We start from the raw sequence: 19,749 nt of genomic DNA on the forward strand, positions 1-19,749 counted from the left end.
ACGGGGGCGTACGTGTCTTTTGGTGTATTTGTCTGTCTGGTATATTGTTTGTCGGGGGTCGCAATTTTAAAGAAATGTATTCTAAAGTAATGCAAATAACTGATAAATAAGTAAAAACTTACCTGGGCATAACCCCGGGACAAGTGCCTGCAACAAAGATGCCGACGGCCTCTATGCTTAAGCCGGGGATTAGGTCGGTGATTAAAAGGAAAGAAAGGGATTCTTTCCAGGTAGCCTCAATAAAGGCAGGTAGATTTTCCTCCTTGCAATCACTTCACCTCACAAACAAACACGTCTGCTCAGCTCGGCTGTTCGCTCTGAACTGGCGAAGACCAAGGATTTTATACAAATAAATTGTATAAAATCCTTGGGCGAAGCCGACGAATGGCGCCAACCGCCAAATGAGTTAAACGTGACAAATTGAAATTTACATCGATTAGAGAAGTATAACTTAAATAGTTTTATTTCAAAACGTGAACTGTTATTTTTGCGGTTAATTATAAGTTATAATGTGCAAAAGTGAATAACGACATTTTAGATTCATTCTAAGATCAAGATGTGATGATAAATAAGTCGAGATGTAGCCGCAATGTATCGCAAGTACGTAAAATTTGGAATTGATTTATTGGTATTATGTTGTAAATTTATAATAGTACATATATCGTTGAATATTTTAAAGTATTTATTAGGAAAGTTGTACTATCTTCATTGCATAATCCTGGTAAATTCTCATTAAATTTAAAACTAGTATCTAAATGTTGAATGTGAACATATCTCGATTTATAAGACATGAGTACATGATAGTTATACATAACTAGGGTTCATCAAAATCAATTCGTAGAAATCTGAATGTATTCTCCAAAATCAAGAATAAATAATAAAGAGCAGAAATGAAAGAGCACACTCAGCTTAAGTTTTCACATAGACCTTATAATATATAAGTAACAGCTTAGGTCTATGAATTTTTATAAACCCATAATGTAGATTAAATTCTATTGAAATATATAATACATATTCGTTGATTCAGGCTATTTTGATACTTAAAATAATTTAGTATTATTTATGAAGGGAAGTTTTGAAAAGTAAAACAATATTTTTCTTTAGTGAAACACTATACCTTTAATGGAAAAAGCAAAACAAATAAGATATCACAGGTTTCTCTATATTAAAATATGTAAACAACAAATACAAACAACAAAATAAAAAAGAAGTAAAACCTCTATTTTGTTCAACAATTAATTTAAGGACATTTAAAAATATGCAATAAATACGTGGTATCAGAATATCTAAGTATGATACATCAAAATTTACAAACAAAAAAAAAGACAACTCCTATACAATATACTACAAAAATATACAAATATACCTACAATAAATATCTTGCATAATTCAGTAAACACAAGCACCTTTTTTTATAAAATTCAAAGTTTGCCTCAATCATATATGTATTTTTCTAATACCCTCTTCGTATCAAATTGGAAAGGACCCCCAACAATTAAAATTCTAACCTAGCCTACCTAACATTATTCACTGCCAAGAGGTATTTACAATTTACAAAATAACAGGGTGCCCAAATAGATCTTAAATAATAATAAAAATTAATTTGAAGACAGAGACATATGAACTACTGATTTTTTTTCTCGAATATAGGTACAACCAATTTTGCTGGTACACCCTGATAATGAGCACTGGTCAACACATAACCAACAATTTATTCAACCCTGTAACAAAATTAGTTTTATTATATTACGTCTGGATATGTTTCAATTTGTCAAAGATTAAAAAAATATGTTTACATATAAATACAGTACTGTGTGCTAAAATGTTCTCCATAAATATAAATACAATCAATTGAAATAGTTGTTACAGTAAGGAATAAATCCATGATTAACTGTCATTTCTAGATTGAAACTTTTCGATACCATTTTGTTGAAAATTATAATACTTCTCACTAAATGCAGTCTCATGCCTTAAATTCCTTATGTTTTATAAACAATTCATTTCTGCCAAGAGGTTTTTTTATCACAAATCCATACATGTCAAATGAATTAAAATCGTAAATGCAACTTAAACCTAAAACGGGGTGTAAATGGTACATACACACAAAAACTAAAGGATATCTATAAAATATTTAAATTGTAGTAGTGGAATAAATAATTTGTACTAGGTATAAACTGGCTTAATGAGTAAGTAAAGTTACGTGTTTTAGGCCTAAATGATGCTAAGTTCCAGGGACCGACACCTAAGTTTTGGCCTCTATGACAAACGGTGACAATCCAGCCAGCAGATTTTTTTTTCAATCAGTGGTTGTATATAGTTTCTTTTATTTTTTGAAAATGAAATAAAGTTGCAAAATTATACTAAAATGCATTGTTCTAGAAACAAATGTTACGTGTTATTTATTCCCGCTCTCTGTTTTTTATGCTTGGTATTTAGTATCGCAATTTGTTTGTATTAAATATTACTTTTTGTAAGTAGTATGTATCTAATAGCTTTATCATATGCAAAAGTTATACTTTTTACATATGCATAAACAGTTTTACATTAAGTATGGTGTTGTCATCAAACATCTATGTTTTTCTAAATCTCTACTTATAAATTATCAATAATACTATCCTCAAAATTGTACTAAGGCAACTTGATCCAAATCAGATTACTTTTGTGCACGGAAGCTACCCTTGCACTATGGCCCATTTATTTTGTTTCAAGTGGACATCTGCTGGCTAGAGTGAAGTGTTGCATCCATCAGGTTTGATCTTCTCAGCGTTTTAATTCAGAAACAAGATCATTCCCAACGAATGTAACCTTAAATTTCGACAATCTTTAGTACCTAACCGTTTTAAGGGAAATGTATTTATTGTGTTTAATTGAGCTTAATGTAAAGTGTGCTGCTTATCCTAAATTTAAGACAACACATCAAGGTCTTCCAAAGCAGGGAACAAGTTGTATAAGCAATTTGGCCATATCTTCCCTGCTTATAGAAAACCTCGCGGAGTTCTCTGGGGAGAATGGCATTAAAATTTGGCAATTCTACAGCGACAACATTGGTGCTGTTACCGTTCCGGACTGTTAGTTGCTGGATATATTGCTTTGTGGAACAGCTTAAAGTTTCTTGAAATACTGATCAGTTTCTTTTGGATTATTTTAGACTGTAGAATGTCATTAGTGGGATTGCTAACTGGTATCTTTAGTGGTTTCCAGTGGTTTTGTGTTAGCCTCCTTCCCCGTTGAGCCACTATTCTGGACTAGCAGAGATGAGAGTGTCTCCAGAGATTTCCTAACCTGGAACGAGTATTATAATGAGACACTTTAAAAATATACAGGGTCATCTGTTACTGTGGCAAAATACAACAACTCTTTACTCATCGAATACAATTTTTTTATTTTGCATGTTGTATTACCACCTTTTATTTGACAAAAGAATTGTTGAGATACCCACCTTAGCAATTTGATCTAAATTAGTATCTAAAAAACTATGAACCGCCCCCGCAGACTTAGAATGTAGTTGCGTCTGCCAGTTCAGCAGATCACTGTAAATGTCCTCCGAACCCGCCGACACAACATTGTCCTGTAGCACCAACGAGTACCTATTCTGGATCTTGCTTATCCTATACAGCAACACGGCTGCTGACAGGAACAATAAAATCAACAGTAAGGTTGTGGCAAACAGAATCAGGCTCTGCCTGGGTAACTTCCTGAACTCCGAAATGGCCTGCTTCAGTGGCTTCATTAGACTCTTGGAATAATTCTTTTCGTAGCTGAGTGCTGAAAAAATGCAGTGTTGTTACTAAATGAAACTGTTTCAAATTTTATCAAATTATGCGGACGATTTTTGTAATCTGGTAAATACGATTGAATTCAGTGCAAGTTATGTTATCTGATTTGATATATCTTTGAAAATGATGTTTCAGCTGGTGAAACAAATACATGTCCAGTGGACTTTTTCTTAGACAGCATCAGAAGGACCATAAATAAGAGTCTGTCCATGGAAAATACCCTTCTAATGTAAAATTGGATAAATTTTCAAAAATGATTGAATTTTGCTCTTTGATGCCATTTTCAACATCGAATAAATGTCACACCACATAACGATGTAAGTGTATGTATGTAAAGAAACGGAAAATAAAAAGTAACTAGTGACTGTGACCCACCAATTTTGCAATTTCGGATAAATCTCCAAACCGCCGTAATATGCAATTGCATTACTATTGATTGATAGTGAAGATTCACTGTATAGAATTAGTTTATTTTATTTAGTTTATTCATTTGAAACAATATTGTAAATACAGGGTGTTAATGAACTTATGTCAAAAATTTACAGGGGTGAAAAAGCAGCAGAAACTGAGTTAACTGATGTACAAACTTGTATTGGATGTTTAAGGTCATAGAGAAAAATAGCTAATTAAAAATATGTTTAAAACTGTTTTGGAACTGCTGAAATACATGTATTTTATCGCGGCGAGTACTTACAAAATATTCTGTAACACTTTTTACGAGTTTGTAAGTTTCTTATGAAGCCTGACTGTATTCGAAAGTCAGTTTGTAATGCATTGTTGTAGTGATTGCTGTGCTGTTTTTCGAGAGTACATTTAATAGCTGTATTTTCAAGTTTTCTTTTGAAAATGGCGCATTTATTTAAGAATCGCGGATATTGATATGCTCAGAATTTATGGCAAAGCAAACGAAAATGCCCACAGAGCTTGTCAAGTGTACCATGCAAGATAACCTGAACGACGTGCCCCCACACCGTGAACATTTGTTGCTGTAGCGCAAAGAGTTTTGGACACCAGTGAAGTACAACTGCGTCGAGGTCGCGACGGTGGCATAGGGCGACCACTAAGAATCTTAAACGCCGAGGAGATGATTTTAGATCTCTTCGAAGAAGATCCGCATCGTAGCACCAGATATATCGCACATCAAGTAAATATTTCACATCCTGTTGTGTGGCGGACATTACGAGAAGTTCATTTGTACCTATTTCATATTCAACGTGTTCAAGCGCTTATTCCTGAGAATTTTCCACTACGTCAGGGTTTTTGCGAACGGTTGCTTCAGGAACCGTTCAGCTTGTAATTCGAGAGGACGTGGCAATGTTGCAACGCGTGCGAGCGAATTGGATACGTCGCGCTGAAGCTTGTGTGCAAGCAAATGGTGGATACATCGAATATCTCCTTGAAAATCAGCAGTTCTCAAAAGGTGACTCCTTGCAATGTTGTACAAATAGGATATTGGTTTGACTTATTATGCATGAAGACATCATTATGGGACAAAAATGTAATTAATTACTATTAAGCAAATAGTATCGGTTTTACTTTTTAAGCTCTGGCAACAAAGTAAAAAGCGAATGCCGTCTTATGAAATCATACTAATGTAATTGTTGTTTTGGTATGAATAATTTAATAAGAATTCATATGATTCAGTGAGTAATAAGTAAGGTAGTAGGTACTTACTTATCAGTTTAGACTACTTTATAGTTCAAATGGCATTAAAATGAGAATTAATTAATTTGTTTCTTACCTTCACTTGCATTTGGCAATAACTGTTCCTTTCCCACTCCCACTTTTTTCACTAGAGAAAATCTTGGCTTTATTTCAATTGGTGGAGAATCCCTACCACTCTCCCCTTCTCCTGATTCACTGGAATCCAGATCTTGCTCCTAAAAAAATACAGTATGTAATGAAAACTTCCAACACTACATGAGAATATTATGAAGCATGCTAGGGGCAAATCGTTTAATCCAGATTGGGGGTGGCCAGGCAATTGAAAACTTAACAATTTTGCAAATTAGTCCTTTGTGAACAAAAAAATGTATGGTATATTACAGCTTGGCACTGGCAGAGATAAGTAAGTGACACCCGCAATCTTTTTAATAGTGGTAGTTGACATTTGGCCACTCCTGATCTAGATCACTCATTATTCAGACAGTGTACATTCATAGTGTATTGGCAGACTGGGACCCTAAGCAAGAAAGAAATTACAAAAAAATCCGGAACAAAAATTTTTGGGCCTACAGTAATCAATAATCATACTCTGCTGTTGCAGTATGTATTTACAGTTGTTCGTGTACAATAAACTCACCGTAATTTCGGGTTCTATTATAACTGGCGATGCACTTTTCGCCTTCTGCCAAACCGTCCTCATGTACTGTAACGTGTTATCTCTGGACATAAGGCTTCCAAAGACGTGTTTATCTTCACTCGTTGAAATTCCTACGGCATTTGGTATGATCCTAGCTGTTTTCTCTTTAGTAATGTTCTCTACTGTAAGCACCGGTATTAACAACTGAAAAAAGAGACAAAATAATCAATGTTCTACTTCTACTCATGCAAAGCAGAACAGAGCCCAATTTGAAAACTTAAGATGTGAGCTTGTGCAGTATCTTACCTTGGTGACGTATCCGAAAACATTGGAATAGAATGCGAAGTAGTTCTTCGTGATATACAAATGGCCCTGCAATAGTATGTCGCCGATGAGCGCGCACGAATAATGGTTCAGGACCTTCTCATCGTCCTCCACATTGGGGAAGTGCCTGAGGAACTTCTTCTGCCTGGCCTTGGAGGTGGTGTGAACCTTGGGGTCTTTGGTAGCCTTGGGACTAGGAGGCTCAGCCAGCTGAGCCTGTGCCGTCATTACTGGCGTCGACGTGGACAGGTGTTTCAAAGAAGCCCTGCAAAACAAGCCACTCTAGGAGATATTTAAAAAAAAATACGGTATATACTGTAGTGTGAAATTAAATTAGGACTCTTCACCCTCCCGACCTCAGTTCAACAGAGAAACAGAATAGGACTTACTTTTCGCACTTCGTGAACACCGAGTGGCTGGGGCTACGCTGTATGGAAGGGGACGTGCACCCTGGACTGCAGGGTTGAGAAAGAGGTTCTGCAAGGCCTCCTGGCGAAGCGCACTGCACCCCCTGAGGCGTACTCGGAGCGGAACGAGTCCCCGCGCTCCCGAAGTTTCCGGAGGACCTGGAACAACAGTATAAACTTTAAACGATTCCAAAAAAAAAAAACAAGAAGACAAAACTAGTTACAAATTTTACATTTTTATAAAACGTATTAAATAAAATAAATATTCTACTAATAAATATAATAAATAAATATAGAAATAAGTGGCTAATTGTTCATTATGTATTGGAAACTGTGAACAGAAAATTAGGGTGTTCCCTTCATCCTTTTTCTAACAGTACATCGCCTTTCTGTTAAATTTGGGCGGTGAAAATTCGAAATATTTGGAATGGCTATACATATGCAATGAATTTTCGAAACCGAGAGAGATGCACTAATCAAATTTAGACAGGACATAGCTAATACAATGCAAAACAAGATCTTACTATTAAAAATGTTGTCACCGCCGTTCTTGTTGGTGAAATATTTGGAATTATTCAATGTTCGGGGCTGAAAACATATTACAACAAATTTACATGCATAATATCAAAATTATTTTTTTAATCAATATTTTGTAATCATTTTAGTTATGCATTTTTTTATTCAAATTTGGTTACACCTTCCTTACAGGCCATAAAAGGCTCTTAGTGGCTAGGATATTAATCATAACTAAACATAAAAAAGCTGGCATTAAAGATGAAAGAAAAACAATTATACTATTTTACAATTTTTAAAAATAATATCACTGTAAGCAAAAATGATTTGCTAGATTTTTTAATGCTGGCCATTGTATCAAAATTTTGGAAGATTTTTAATGATCCTTAACTGCTGTTTATTTTTTAATTAAATAATATTATTTATATATCTCTAGAACTTAAGATAATTGATTTTTTTGAGTGTGCAGTTTAGTATTAAATTTGAAAAGAATTGATTGAGTAAGAAAGTTAAAATAATTATTTTTATTAGTAAAGTCGCCCACTTGATTTTTTTTTTGTTTTTCATAGTTTCCGGTGAAAATACAGCAATATATGTCTTATGGCACATAAACTTGCATATCGTTAAGGATAAATTTTATATATTTTTTTATTGGTTATGCACATAATTCGCGATTAAATCATAAAATATTTTTAGTTTAGCCAATAATTCGATATGTATTCTAGTTAAATGTAAAATTGGAATACTATTATGTACTATATATTTTGTGACAGAGACTGTATGTGAATTTTCTCATGATTATTAATTCAGCCAGATACAGGGTTATTACCAGAAATCAATAATGCCCTGATCTTATAACGTTAGACAAACATGAGTCATTGTACAATTTAGTTGTCTTTGAAATACAGGATAATGAGATTATACAAATTTTTTACGTCCATTTAGATAGATCATATAACCATAAAATGTAATTTTTTTTTATAAATCACTAACAAAATTTATTTATAATATTTGTTTGTTAAATACAACAATTCAATTAATGTTTCGTTATGAGAAAATCTGGGTCAACCTTTTAAAAATAATGCGAGTGATGTGATTCTTTAAAATAATCTTCTGCGAACGCGAAAACTAGGTTTACAAGAAAACTAATTAGTAATATTGTTTTCAGAATTCATTATTTTGGCAGAATTGAAGAAATTAGCTCACCGATTAGGTGATTTTAGATGTGGTAAGTAAAACTACACTATTAATTTTTAGATTTCCTATTTATTTCTCTACCTAAAATATAGGTCATTGCTTTAAAACTGTTACGAGTAGTCTAAAATTCGCAAAATCTTATTTAAAGAACAATAAAATTAGTTTCCCGAAAAAACTGATTAAATGAAATCTACTTAAATACATCTGTTGTATTATGGGAACTTTTAATAGGAATTAAACTGCGGGTAAGTATATACATCTACATCATTCGAAGAAAAAAAAGTATTTAAAACAGCGCAATATTTTTGAAAACTAATTGTCCTTAACCCTGACAAAAGCTTTAATCGAGGCAAGGTCAGCAGAAAGATTAGTTATTATTTAATCGATCTCGTTGTAGTTAGGCTAATGGGGAAAATACCGTCTATTGGAATTGATTAATTGCTTTGTGAAAAATTGATTAACAAATATCGCATAGACGTGGCCTTAGCAGGTCTAAATGGGCATAAGGTCAGTCGTGAAAAATTTAATCTTAAATATCGGTTAACCGTTATAATTGTATAAAAATTAAAAATAAACTTTCTAGAAATTAGAAATAAACTTCTACTTGTAATATGTTTTATTACAACACTGACTGAACCTGTAGTTACATTTTGTAGAAGAATTTACAAGTTGTTCACAAACATTGCAAGATCATATCGTCCAATATGTAACTCGCATAAATTATTATCAATCCTTTAATGTCGTTCTTTCGGAATTTCAATTCTCACATAAACAAATTCAAAAATATATTTGAATAAGTTGAATGGAGATACATAGTAAGTAGGTAACTCATCAAAGTACCTAACTGACCTAACAGTATGCAATTTAGAATACGACTTGGTCTTTGAAACGGTAAAAAATTAAATTTCGGTAGGCGTATGAGTTCGTTATCCTAACGGGGCTAATAACATTATCAGCGCTAAGACCATGTCGCTGTTGCTTAAAAATTGTTAATATTTCCAAACAAGATATGAAACAAATGACGGAAGTACAATAATTAGTGTTTTTGTCCATGTTGAGTTAAAGTTTGTATTTCTAGTTTTTTAATCGTCTTGAGGAAATTTCAAATTCAAATTACATTAAAAATTAGGTGCTGAAAAACCTACTTTTGATTATATGCAACTTATACATATATTAGCTGCTACAAACTGCATTTGTGCCTTCAATCATGAAAACATACATTCGCATTTTATCTAGTGAAAAAAAATTACTCATGAATCATAAGAATCATCAGTCTTCGCATTAGTCACCACATATTTTTCTTAACTTAGCTTAAAGAAACTCGTATGCCTACGTTGGTTACCATATTAAATATTATTTGTTTAAATAAATTGGACCGTTAGGATCATTAACTTCAGAACAATTTAGACCAATTTACAAATGAAATAAACAGCTCAAAGAAACGTTCTGGCCAAGTAATTTAGCTGATTAATTTTACAATAGTTGTTTTTGTTTATCACAAGTAAACAGTTATTTTTAAGCTGTTACAGCAAATAATTAAGGTTTTTGATATGAAGTAGTTAATTTCTTGCATGTATGAATAAATAGTGTCTTCTATATCGTCAGGTAACGAAGTGCAGAATATATTTCTTTAATAGAAAATTTGCAAAAAGTTAATCTTAATGTTTATACATTTGTTTTCCGGAGCCTTTTGTAAATAAACATAATAGTACCTTATCGAAACTGCTACAATTTTTTTCTTTTCTTATGGACCCCCAGGAAGTGCGGAAACACTGTGGTCTAAGTATGTGCTTTCTACGACATCCAAAAGTCTGCTAGCCGTTATGTCCCTTAATTTCCTCAAGATTGCAAAGCTGTCACACCCAGAATATGTAACGCGGATTCTTCTTTCCATTCCAACATAATTCTGTGCCTGATTTTACTCTGAGTGAGGGAACATTCAACATTTTCTTCATTTGAGTCTGTTCTGGTCTGAGTATCAGTATTCGCAATGATGTTTTTGCATCTCTAAGCCTGCTAAGACCTTTATTGCATCTGCAACTTATATTGGGGTTTCTGAAGGTATTAGAAAAAACTCTTGATATTATTTACAACAGTTTTTGTAGTTTTTTAGAAATTACTCTGAGGATGACTTCTCGGTTCGAAACATTACTAAACCGTAATATTTGATGCAACGCTAGACTCGGAAGATAATGAGGAGTGACATAGGAATATATGCATTAACATAATACTAAGTACTGATAGGGCTATCTGAAAATTATATACTACGCTTTCGCATACCTGCGGCTGAATTTCGTTGATTACTCTCCGAATTTCTGCCTTCAATTCAGGAATGGCATTCATTTGAGCAGGATAAACTTTGGACTTTACGAATCCCCATAGGAAAAAGTGGCATTGCTTAAGATCGCACGATCTTGGTAGCAGTCACTTCACTGTTACGTCTTTTGTTAAAAGCATTGCATTGTGCTTTTTGAAATGTTTCATTATAGCGCCCTCAAACCTCTGCCTCCGCCACACTATCACTCACCGTAGCAATATTTTCGACTAAACGGCCTGTTATTATTGTCTGCAACTTGTTTGTTCAAATTTCGCAACTAATCTTTTCAGTTTTTTATTCGGGGCGTCCCTTGTACCGAAAATTCCACGTATTTTACGCACAGTCTCAGCAACACACTCTCCGTATTTGTAATGAATTTTCAGAATCTTCACTCGCTCATTCGTCGTACAGCGTTCCATTTTGTCACAATGCTGCCAACTCTTCGGAATGAAAATGGTGCACAATTCAAATCCAGCGTTACTTTTGGGGCACCCTTTGGATCGAACATTGTTTATTAAATTTGTTCTAATTCCGGACTTTTACCCGTGCATCTTGTATTTATTAATAATAAATCCTATTAAATTTCGTATTAGGAAGGTCCTAAGTAAAAAAGGTCATATTATAAAATTATTAAACGTAGAAACTGTTTTATGCGTGTGTTTTGAATAGAAATCCGATCATCTCTGGGTTGTATCAAATCATTTATTGAATTTTAATAAGAACTATGACGTTAAAAATATTTTATTACATGAATCGTTCAAATGGTCATTTTAGATGAAAAAACCGCAGAGTGCTATTAAATTAGAGGGTGGAAATTGGAGATAGGGGTGAAAATGCACCCCTTTCAGTTTTTTAATTGTACTTCGAAAGCGAATTTAGAAAATTGAATTTCCCATCGAAAAGGCTTATTTAAAAAATTTAAAAGGAAAATTTTAAGCAAAAAAAACGTTTATAAACAATTTGAAAAAGCAAAAAATTCGATTTTTTGATTTTTTTTTACTTTTTTGCCTCTAGTTTTTTTTTTTGAGTAAAGATAGGTATAGGCATTGCTTCATAGAAAAAAGTAGATAAAATTTCCTTCAAAATAAGAAGTTGTTAAGTATTTTTGGATGAAAATTGACTGATATTGGTCGTTCAAACTTACAATTAGCCAATTTTTCGATTTTCGTCGCGTTTAGCCTTATACGTTTTAATTCTCATTTTTTGCAAAAAAGGAAGGAAATAAGGCGTTCAAGGATTTTCAGCAGGTGACTTGTTCGGAGGGTCATTAAAAATTAAAAAACCGCGGGGTGCTATTAAATTAGAGGGTTGAAATTGAAGATAGGGGTGAATATGCACTTCTGCAGTTCTTTAAATATAGCACGAAAACGAAGCAAAATTTCGGTATAGTTCATGGGAAAAATTATTTAAAATATTTAAAAGAAAAATTTTATGCAAAAAATCGTTAATAAACAATTTAAAAAAAAGCAAAAAATTAGATTTTTTGATTTTTTTTACTTTTTTGACTGTTGTGAAAATCTTATTTATTATTAACAAATAAAACTTTTGAAATAATTTTTTATTAAGTAAAGAACAAATTTGATGTAAAAATAAGAATTATAATCATTATGTTAAAAACGACGAAAATCTAAAAAGTTTAGTCGGTTATAACTCGGTCAATATTCGTCCAAAAACTTTTGAAAACGCATCATTTTGAAGGGGTTCTCATGTAGTTTTTTTGTACAGCAATTTTCTTTGCCTACTTGTTATTAAAAAAAAATTAGTCAAAAAAGTAAAAAAAATCAAAAAATCTACAATTCAGCAAAATTTAACTATATCGAAATTTTGCTTCGTTTTCGAGCTACAATTAAAAAACTGAAAGGCGTGCATTTTCACCCCTATCTCCAATTTCCACCCTCTAATTTAATAGCACTCCGCGGTTTTTTCATCTAAAATGACCCTTTGAACAATTCATGCAATAAAATTGCTTGAACGTCATAGTTCATTTTAACCCTGTTTTTTGGATATAATCAATAGCCTATTACTGCACAGGGGTCATTTCTCTCAAAATAGTTACGCCATTTAGGAGGCTTCAAATAAGAATGGCAGATATATAGAATTTTATATCCTCTTTTGTAACTATGCTGAGGACGTTTAGCCTTCAGTATATTAACAAAAATAACAAGGAAGGAATACAATGACACCATCAGACCGTCGATTGAAAGGAATATTTTTTCCAGTGACTTACGCAAATGATACACGTACACAAATATAATTTGTGTAGGTATTATTTTTTGGATAGGTTTAGGTATGCAGCAGCTGGCCCTGTATTCGAATTCTGTCCAACTCTTACGTAGGTATGTACCCGCGTATAGAGCTTCCAGGGAAAACTAATTAATTGCCCAGGCACTGTTATTTAGCTTTATTAATTTAGTAACGTTTGTAAAGAAATATAACTACCTACAGACACCGATGACAAAAATTTCAGAGCGCATTGGAAGAATTCAATATTTTATCAACAATTTCTGTTCTAATGCAAGATATTATGTCAGATTTTATTTGTTAATTTACGTTTTATGAACGTTGTGAAAAATTGCCAGCATCTTTATTAAAATGTACACAAAAAATTGTCAAGTTTATCCAAAACCTCTTATAATTTTTATTCTAATATTTATTTATGAAAATATATGAATAGAAAATTGTCCTCAAATACACCAGAAAAATGATAGAATAAAATATCCGCAAATTTTTCAAAATGAAAAAATCTCCCAAGTTAATGATTTCTCTCTAGAAAATTATCGTTCACAAAATTGTCCTTATGTAACCTAATCTCTATTTAAGACGATTTTGGACGTCCATAGCGGCTTTAGAACCAACTAGGGATCCTAATAGCGGGCCCGCACCCACAGAGCCCTGCCCGAGAACAACAGAAGGAGGTCAAAGGTTCCTAGCTAAGGTTAAGCCAAGCCAAGTACATAGGCTACAGAATAACATCCAGAAAAATCATCGTACTTTAAAAATCAGTACGTGTCAGTATACTGTGATGTTGTGCTGTGATGAGACTTGTTAATAAGTCTTATCACAGTATGACGAGTTTAACGGAGTTTAAAAGCGGCGCTTTCGGTGTAGTTCTGTATAACAGCGTTAATACAACCAAAACATTTATTGAAAATTATCTCGTGTGTTTTAATGATGACAATCTGTAACGGGCACTTAGTAATAAAGCGGCATTTTCAAAGTTCCTTGTATGCCTTTGGTACTCACTTTGCTTTCGTCAAAAACGACGTCCATGATCTGGTTTTCACCGAACATTTCACACCGACAACTCTTATTAGCTCCAGTTTGAAAAAAGGGGTATGTACGTACGCCGCACACAAAAACTATTTATTTCTTGTTTTTTTTTTATCTCACACAGACTGCTTTTATACGCGTGTCCAAAGTTAGTCTGAAGCAGACGCGGTTCGCCGCGATATGTTTGAAATAAAATGAATGGCGAAGTGGCAGACGATTCTGTTAAAGTGAGTCGCCGTTCGGTATGGACAAGACAGGGAATTTTGTTGGGGGCTTGCCAATCTAATTTTATCACTTTTCTGTTAAGAATACGGAGGTGTGTTTTAGTCATTTTCGTGTCAGTCCCTCGTTTATACACATACACCAAGTGGCGTCTGTTTCCCGGGGGGAAACCAGGAAAAGCGAGTTAAGTATTTTGATTATTAACTCTGCTATTTTCAAAACTTGCCGCATCCTTTAAGCCGGAGAACGGTTCAGGGGTATTCCACTTAAAGTTGCCTCATCGGTGATTTCATTTATTTACTGTCCCAGGATTGAAAGTGCTGTTTTAGTCGGTAATTTCAGGGAAAAAGAACAAATTACTAACTTGGATTATTATTATTAATCAACAAATATGGTATTTTACATGAGAATCCTAATACTGTAGCATCTTTATTTAATGATTATTTTGTTAAATTTCCTTTAAGTATAATCAATCAGATAATAGTCAGTATTTGGATAACTATAGCCCTTTATCCATGCCTCCAGAATTCTCTAAAATGTTTGAATATTGCTTTCTTGAGCGACTACTTACTTTTATCAAAAAAATCCGTTTTCTCACCGACAATCAGCATGGATTTTGTATACGAATAAGTATAGGCAAATCTACGACTACAGCTGTACACTCACTATATCAGAAAATTTTAAACGCTTTGGATTCTGTTTGGTAACGTTGGGTGTGCCACAGGGATATGTTTTAGACCCTGTGTTATTTTTATTATATACAAATGATATCGATACTCTCACCTAATACTCATTTTATTATGTACGCTGATGATACGTCTTTAGTAATATCTAACAAGTCAAATCGACCCTTAAAACTTGAATGTAATATTTTACTGAATAACGTAAGTAGTTGATTTGCCCAAAATTCATTACATTTTAATATTGACAAAACTCAAGCACTTCGATTTTGCACTACTCAAAATAGAAATTGCGAAATATTAAATTTGAATACTAATAGTAGTTCTCTACCTACTGATACTGTGATAGTAAAATATTTTGGTCTAAATTTGGACACAAACCTTAACTGGAAATGCAACTGTGCAATGCAATATAATATCAAAATTGTTTTCAATAACTTATTTATTTCGAAATATTTGAACAGTCCTAAGTACCGATCAACTCCACCGTTTATTGTACTATGCCCAAGTTGAACCTCGATTAATAGTCCAAGCATTATGTCACGGATTAATGTTAAATTTGCAGAAATTATTACCTGGACAAAAAAAATATGACCGTATAGAAAATTAAATTTTAAATTGAGTTTCTTGTTCTTTAAACTCGATCCAATATGGCGAACATGGTTAAAAAAAATCGCAAAGTTGAAAAAAACGGTTTTTCTAAAATAACTAAAAAAATATAGCACGGATTGAAAAATTTTAAATGAGAAAGTTGTAGGTTTTAAAAAGATCTATCGACTGATTTTTTGAAAGTATCGATTGCTTTGTTACTTTTCGAGATATATCGAAAAAACCGTTAAAAATCTTCTCTTTTCTCTTCTTCTATAACTCGTTTACATTTACGTGCCCATATTTGCTATTTACTGCAAGCATAGCCCGCGGCAAGCCAAAAAAGTACATTTTTGAAAAATTTAAAAATATTAATTATTTTTCGAGATATATCGATTTTTTGAAAAAAAGGCGCTCTCGAAAATTGGCTAGATCTTCTCAGCGGATAGCCCTACAGTAACGATTTTCGGTTTATTTTCTTCGTAAAGAGTTATATTATCATGCTGTTAAAAAATGTTGACGATTTTATTAATTTTAAGGATCAAAAAATGACTGAAAAAGTTGCACTTTTTTTGGGTATGTTTTTTTCAAATAACTATTTCAATTTTTATTATTTTTTTGTACTTAATCTGGGGTAGCTAAACACGAATATTATAGCATTTTCGCCTTAGAAGCAAAATAGACCCGTAAATGTTTAGTTTTCTTTCTTTAAAAGTCATTTTCATAAAATAAAAATTGAAATAGTAATTTGAAAAAAACATACCCAAAAAAGTGCAACTTATTCAAAGTCATTTTTTGATCCTTAAAATTAATAAAATCGTCAACATTTTTTAACAGCATGATAATATAACTCTTTACGAAGAAAATAAACCGAAAATCGTTACTGTAGGGCTATCCGCTGAGAAGATCTAGCCAATTTTCGAGAGCGCCTTTTTTTCAAAAAATCGATATATCTCGAAAAATAATTAATATTTTTAAATTTTTCAAAAATGTACTTTTTTGGCTTGCCGCGGGCTATGCTTGCAGTAAATAGCAAATATGGGCACGTAAATGTAAACGAGTTATAGAAGAAGAGAAAAGAGAAGATTTTTAACGGTTTTTTCGATATATCTCGAAAAGTAACAAAGCAATCGATACTTTCAAAAAATCAGTCGATAGATCTTTTTAAAACCTACAACTTTCTCATTTAAAATTTTTCAATCCGTGCTATATTTTTTTAGTTATTTTAGAAAAACCGTTTTTTTCAACTTTGCGATTTTTTTTAACCATGTTCGCCATATTAGATCGAATTTAAAGAACAAGAAACTCAATTTAAAATTTAATTTTCTATACGGTCATATTTTTTTTGTCCAGGTAATAATTTCTGTAAGCATTTCTCTATAATGCTTGGACTATAAGGTATGGTGTTTGTTTTTAGGGTAATTAAACTCTCTCGTCCCATGCTTTTATTGGCAGAAACATGTTTTAAGATGTATGTTTGGTGTTTCAAGTGCTTATTCTTGTAGAAATATATTTAAACATTATAAAATTCTAACGTTGCCAGGTATTTATATACATATTTATATGTATGTACAGGGTGATTCACTATATATTTTAACTTTTTTGTTTTAAGAGTTATAAAAAAATGTGAAATATAAAAGTTACACGATTTTTTATGAAATTTTGGAAAATGATAGTAGAAAAACAAATGAAGTCCAAACAAAATGGCCGCGGTTGTTGACTTTGTTAATTTAAATGGAACACCCCTGTATATTTTTTCATATTTGAGTAGAATGTTTAGTATAGTCATATAGGATTTGTTGGGGCCATCTCTAACAATAAGCGAGATAATATTAAAAAATGAAAAGAAAGTTTTTTATTAAGAAAATAAGACATTTTGTAATTGTTAGACCTCTTTCAGGCATTTCTGCTCTTTTTCCAATTATGTGAGTATTTACAGATTTAGTTGTAATATTTTGACATTGATATAGTCCAAAATGCGTATAGATATTCTAACTATATCTCACTAATTAGGCCGTGAGAGCCCTATTTACTCATGGCCAATGATATAGGGTAGGCCGTGACAGTGATAGGTGGTAATGTCATGCCAACATTGTTATTGATTGACAGCTTGTATTATTATTTAATTAAAATTGGTTACACAGAAGTAGAAAATTCAAGTATTATTAGGATTTAAAATAGAGTACCTATAGAGAATAACATATTATATGTTTTAATTCCTATAATATTTCAAATTTCTACTTCTGTGTAACCCATTTTAATTAAATAATAATACAAACTGTCAAACAATAACAATGTTGTCATGACATTACCTGTCACTGTCACGGCCTACCATATAACAATGTCCATTGAGTAAAAATAGGCCTCGCACGGCCTAATTAATGAGATTTAGTTAAAATACCTATACGCATTTTGGACTATATCAATGTCCGATATGTCAAAACATATTACAACTAAATCTAAATCCTTACGTAATTGGAAAAAAGGCAGAAATGCCCGAAAGAGGTCTAACAATTACAAAATGTCTTATTTTCTTAATAAAAAACTTTTTTTTGGTTTTTAGTATTATTTCACTTATTGTTAGAGATGGACCCAACAAACCCTATATGACTATGCTTGACAGGATTCGTTCTATCCAAATATGTAAAAATATACAGGGTGTTCCATTTAAATTAACAAAGTTAACATCCGTGACCGTTTTGTTTGGACTTTACTATATCTCACCTATACACATTTAAGAGAATTAATAAGGTTGAAACCGGTTATTTGGAAGAAATTAGAAATGTTTGGCAATTGTGATGCCCTCTAGTGACCAAACGAAGCGACTGGGTAAAACTAAGTTTAATTAACCCGTCAAATTTCGACCCTAATCTGTGATAGTTCCGTGTACACTAGTGACGTAAACTTTAATTCCTTTTATACATGCAAATATTTCGATGATAAGGTCCAGAGAACTGTATGGCATTTATGGGAACTAATAATTTTACGTTCGGTTTGGTTTTTTCATGAAAGTAGATAATATGTATGTAATTATGTAATTATGCCAAAATACTGACTTGCGGTTCCCCATTCTTCCTACATTCTTCCTGTCTATATCAAGTCTAAACCACTCTCTGACTAATCTTTTTATTACGTCTTTTAACTGCATTAAGAAATAATTAATTCCAACCAAGGATTTTTTCGTTTATTTTACACGAAAACTAACGCAGGATTTGAATTGTCCGCCATTTTCTTTCCGACCAGTTGGCAACATTGTATAGCAAAAAGCTAGCGAGAAAAATATATTTTCATTTTCTAAGGCGCAAAAAAAGTACTAACTAATGCTACAAATAAATAATTACCGACCAGCAAAATAATATGAAATTGTACTATTTATAATTCAATATTAACCCTTTCTGATATTTTCTATAAAAAGAAAATTTACTAACAAAATTTTAGTTGTATTTTTAGCACATGACGCCGCTGTTCAGAAATCCATTCATTATTTCGAAACGGGTCAATATCACAAACCCACATTTTTGGAGTTTCTCTTATAAAAATATAATGTGAAATAATATTACTCACTATTTGTGAGATATTGTTTACTTTTTGAGTCTCACCATAAAAATAGCAACACCTTATATGCTTTTCCGATTAAGGTATTTAGGATTAGCTCACATGATTTAATCCCTCTATAATTATTTTATTTGGGATCCTACCTTATTTATGCAATCCTATGAATAGCGGTCTATTTTCTCTAGTACAATTGTTTGTTTTTGAGTTTAACCGACGCCTGACCTAACCGTTTTGTAAAGGGACTTCGACCACTGCCGGTCGCAATCCAATTGGCAAGCATGTATTAACTATCTGACGTCAATGCACGCGCGGAAAATTACTGTGATGGTCGCTGTCCAACTGTTTACCTGTATGATTAAATGTCGCAAGGACAGAAAATACATCTGCACAGGCATTTCTGCGTGAAATGATTTTATTTAATTCAGTTCATCCACAATGCTCTCTAAAATGTTTGTTTTTCTGTTAAATTTAAATGAAATTCATAATTTGATGACTATATGAAAATGCTTATATTTTAATGTTCAAAGTGTTCAAATGTATTGACAGCTTTTTGTTATCTCGGGGTGTGAAAATGGTATGGTGCGCTCGTCAGCCGTCA

At 32.5% G+C, this 19,749-nt stretch overlaps 1 protein-coding gene across 1 annotated transcript in view; it reads right to left on the bottom strand.

Moving 5' to 3' along the window:
- Positions 1 to 1,123: 1,123 nt before the first annotated feature.
- The window catches only part of LOC108914779 (membrane-anchored lipid-binding protein LAM4), a 111,192-nt gene continuing 92,566 nt past the window's right edge, over positions 1,124 to 19,749 (bottom strand). The window contains exons 5-10 of the mRNA XM_018720659.2: positions 6,792 to 6,968; positions 6,385 to 6,667; positions 6,079 to 6,282; positions 5,518 to 5,656; positions 3,440 to 3,765; positions 1,124 to 3,282 (exon numbers count right to left, since the gene is read on the bottom strand). Of these exons, the coding sequence (XP_018576175.1) occupies positions 3,175 to 3,282; positions 3,440 to 3,765; positions 5,518 to 5,656; positions 6,079 to 6,282; positions 6,385 to 6,667; positions 6,792 to 6,968 (1,237 nt within the window). The 3' untranslated portion in view covers positions 1,124 to 3,174. The remainder of the gene's footprint in view (positions 3,283 to 3,439; positions 3,766 to 5,517; positions 5,657 to 6,078; positions 6,283 to 6,384; positions 6,668 to 6,791; positions 6,969 to 19,749) is intronic.

The sequence above is a fragment of the Anoplophora glabripennis genome, unplaced genomic scaffold, assembly GCF_000390285.2.
Source record: "Anoplophora glabripennis isolate ALB-LARVAE unplaced genomic scaffold, Agla_2.0 scaffold927, whole genome shotgun sequence".
NCBI classification, from domain to species: Eukaryota; Metazoa; Arthropoda; class Insecta; order Coleoptera; family Cerambycidae; genus Anoplophora; species Anoplophora glabripennis.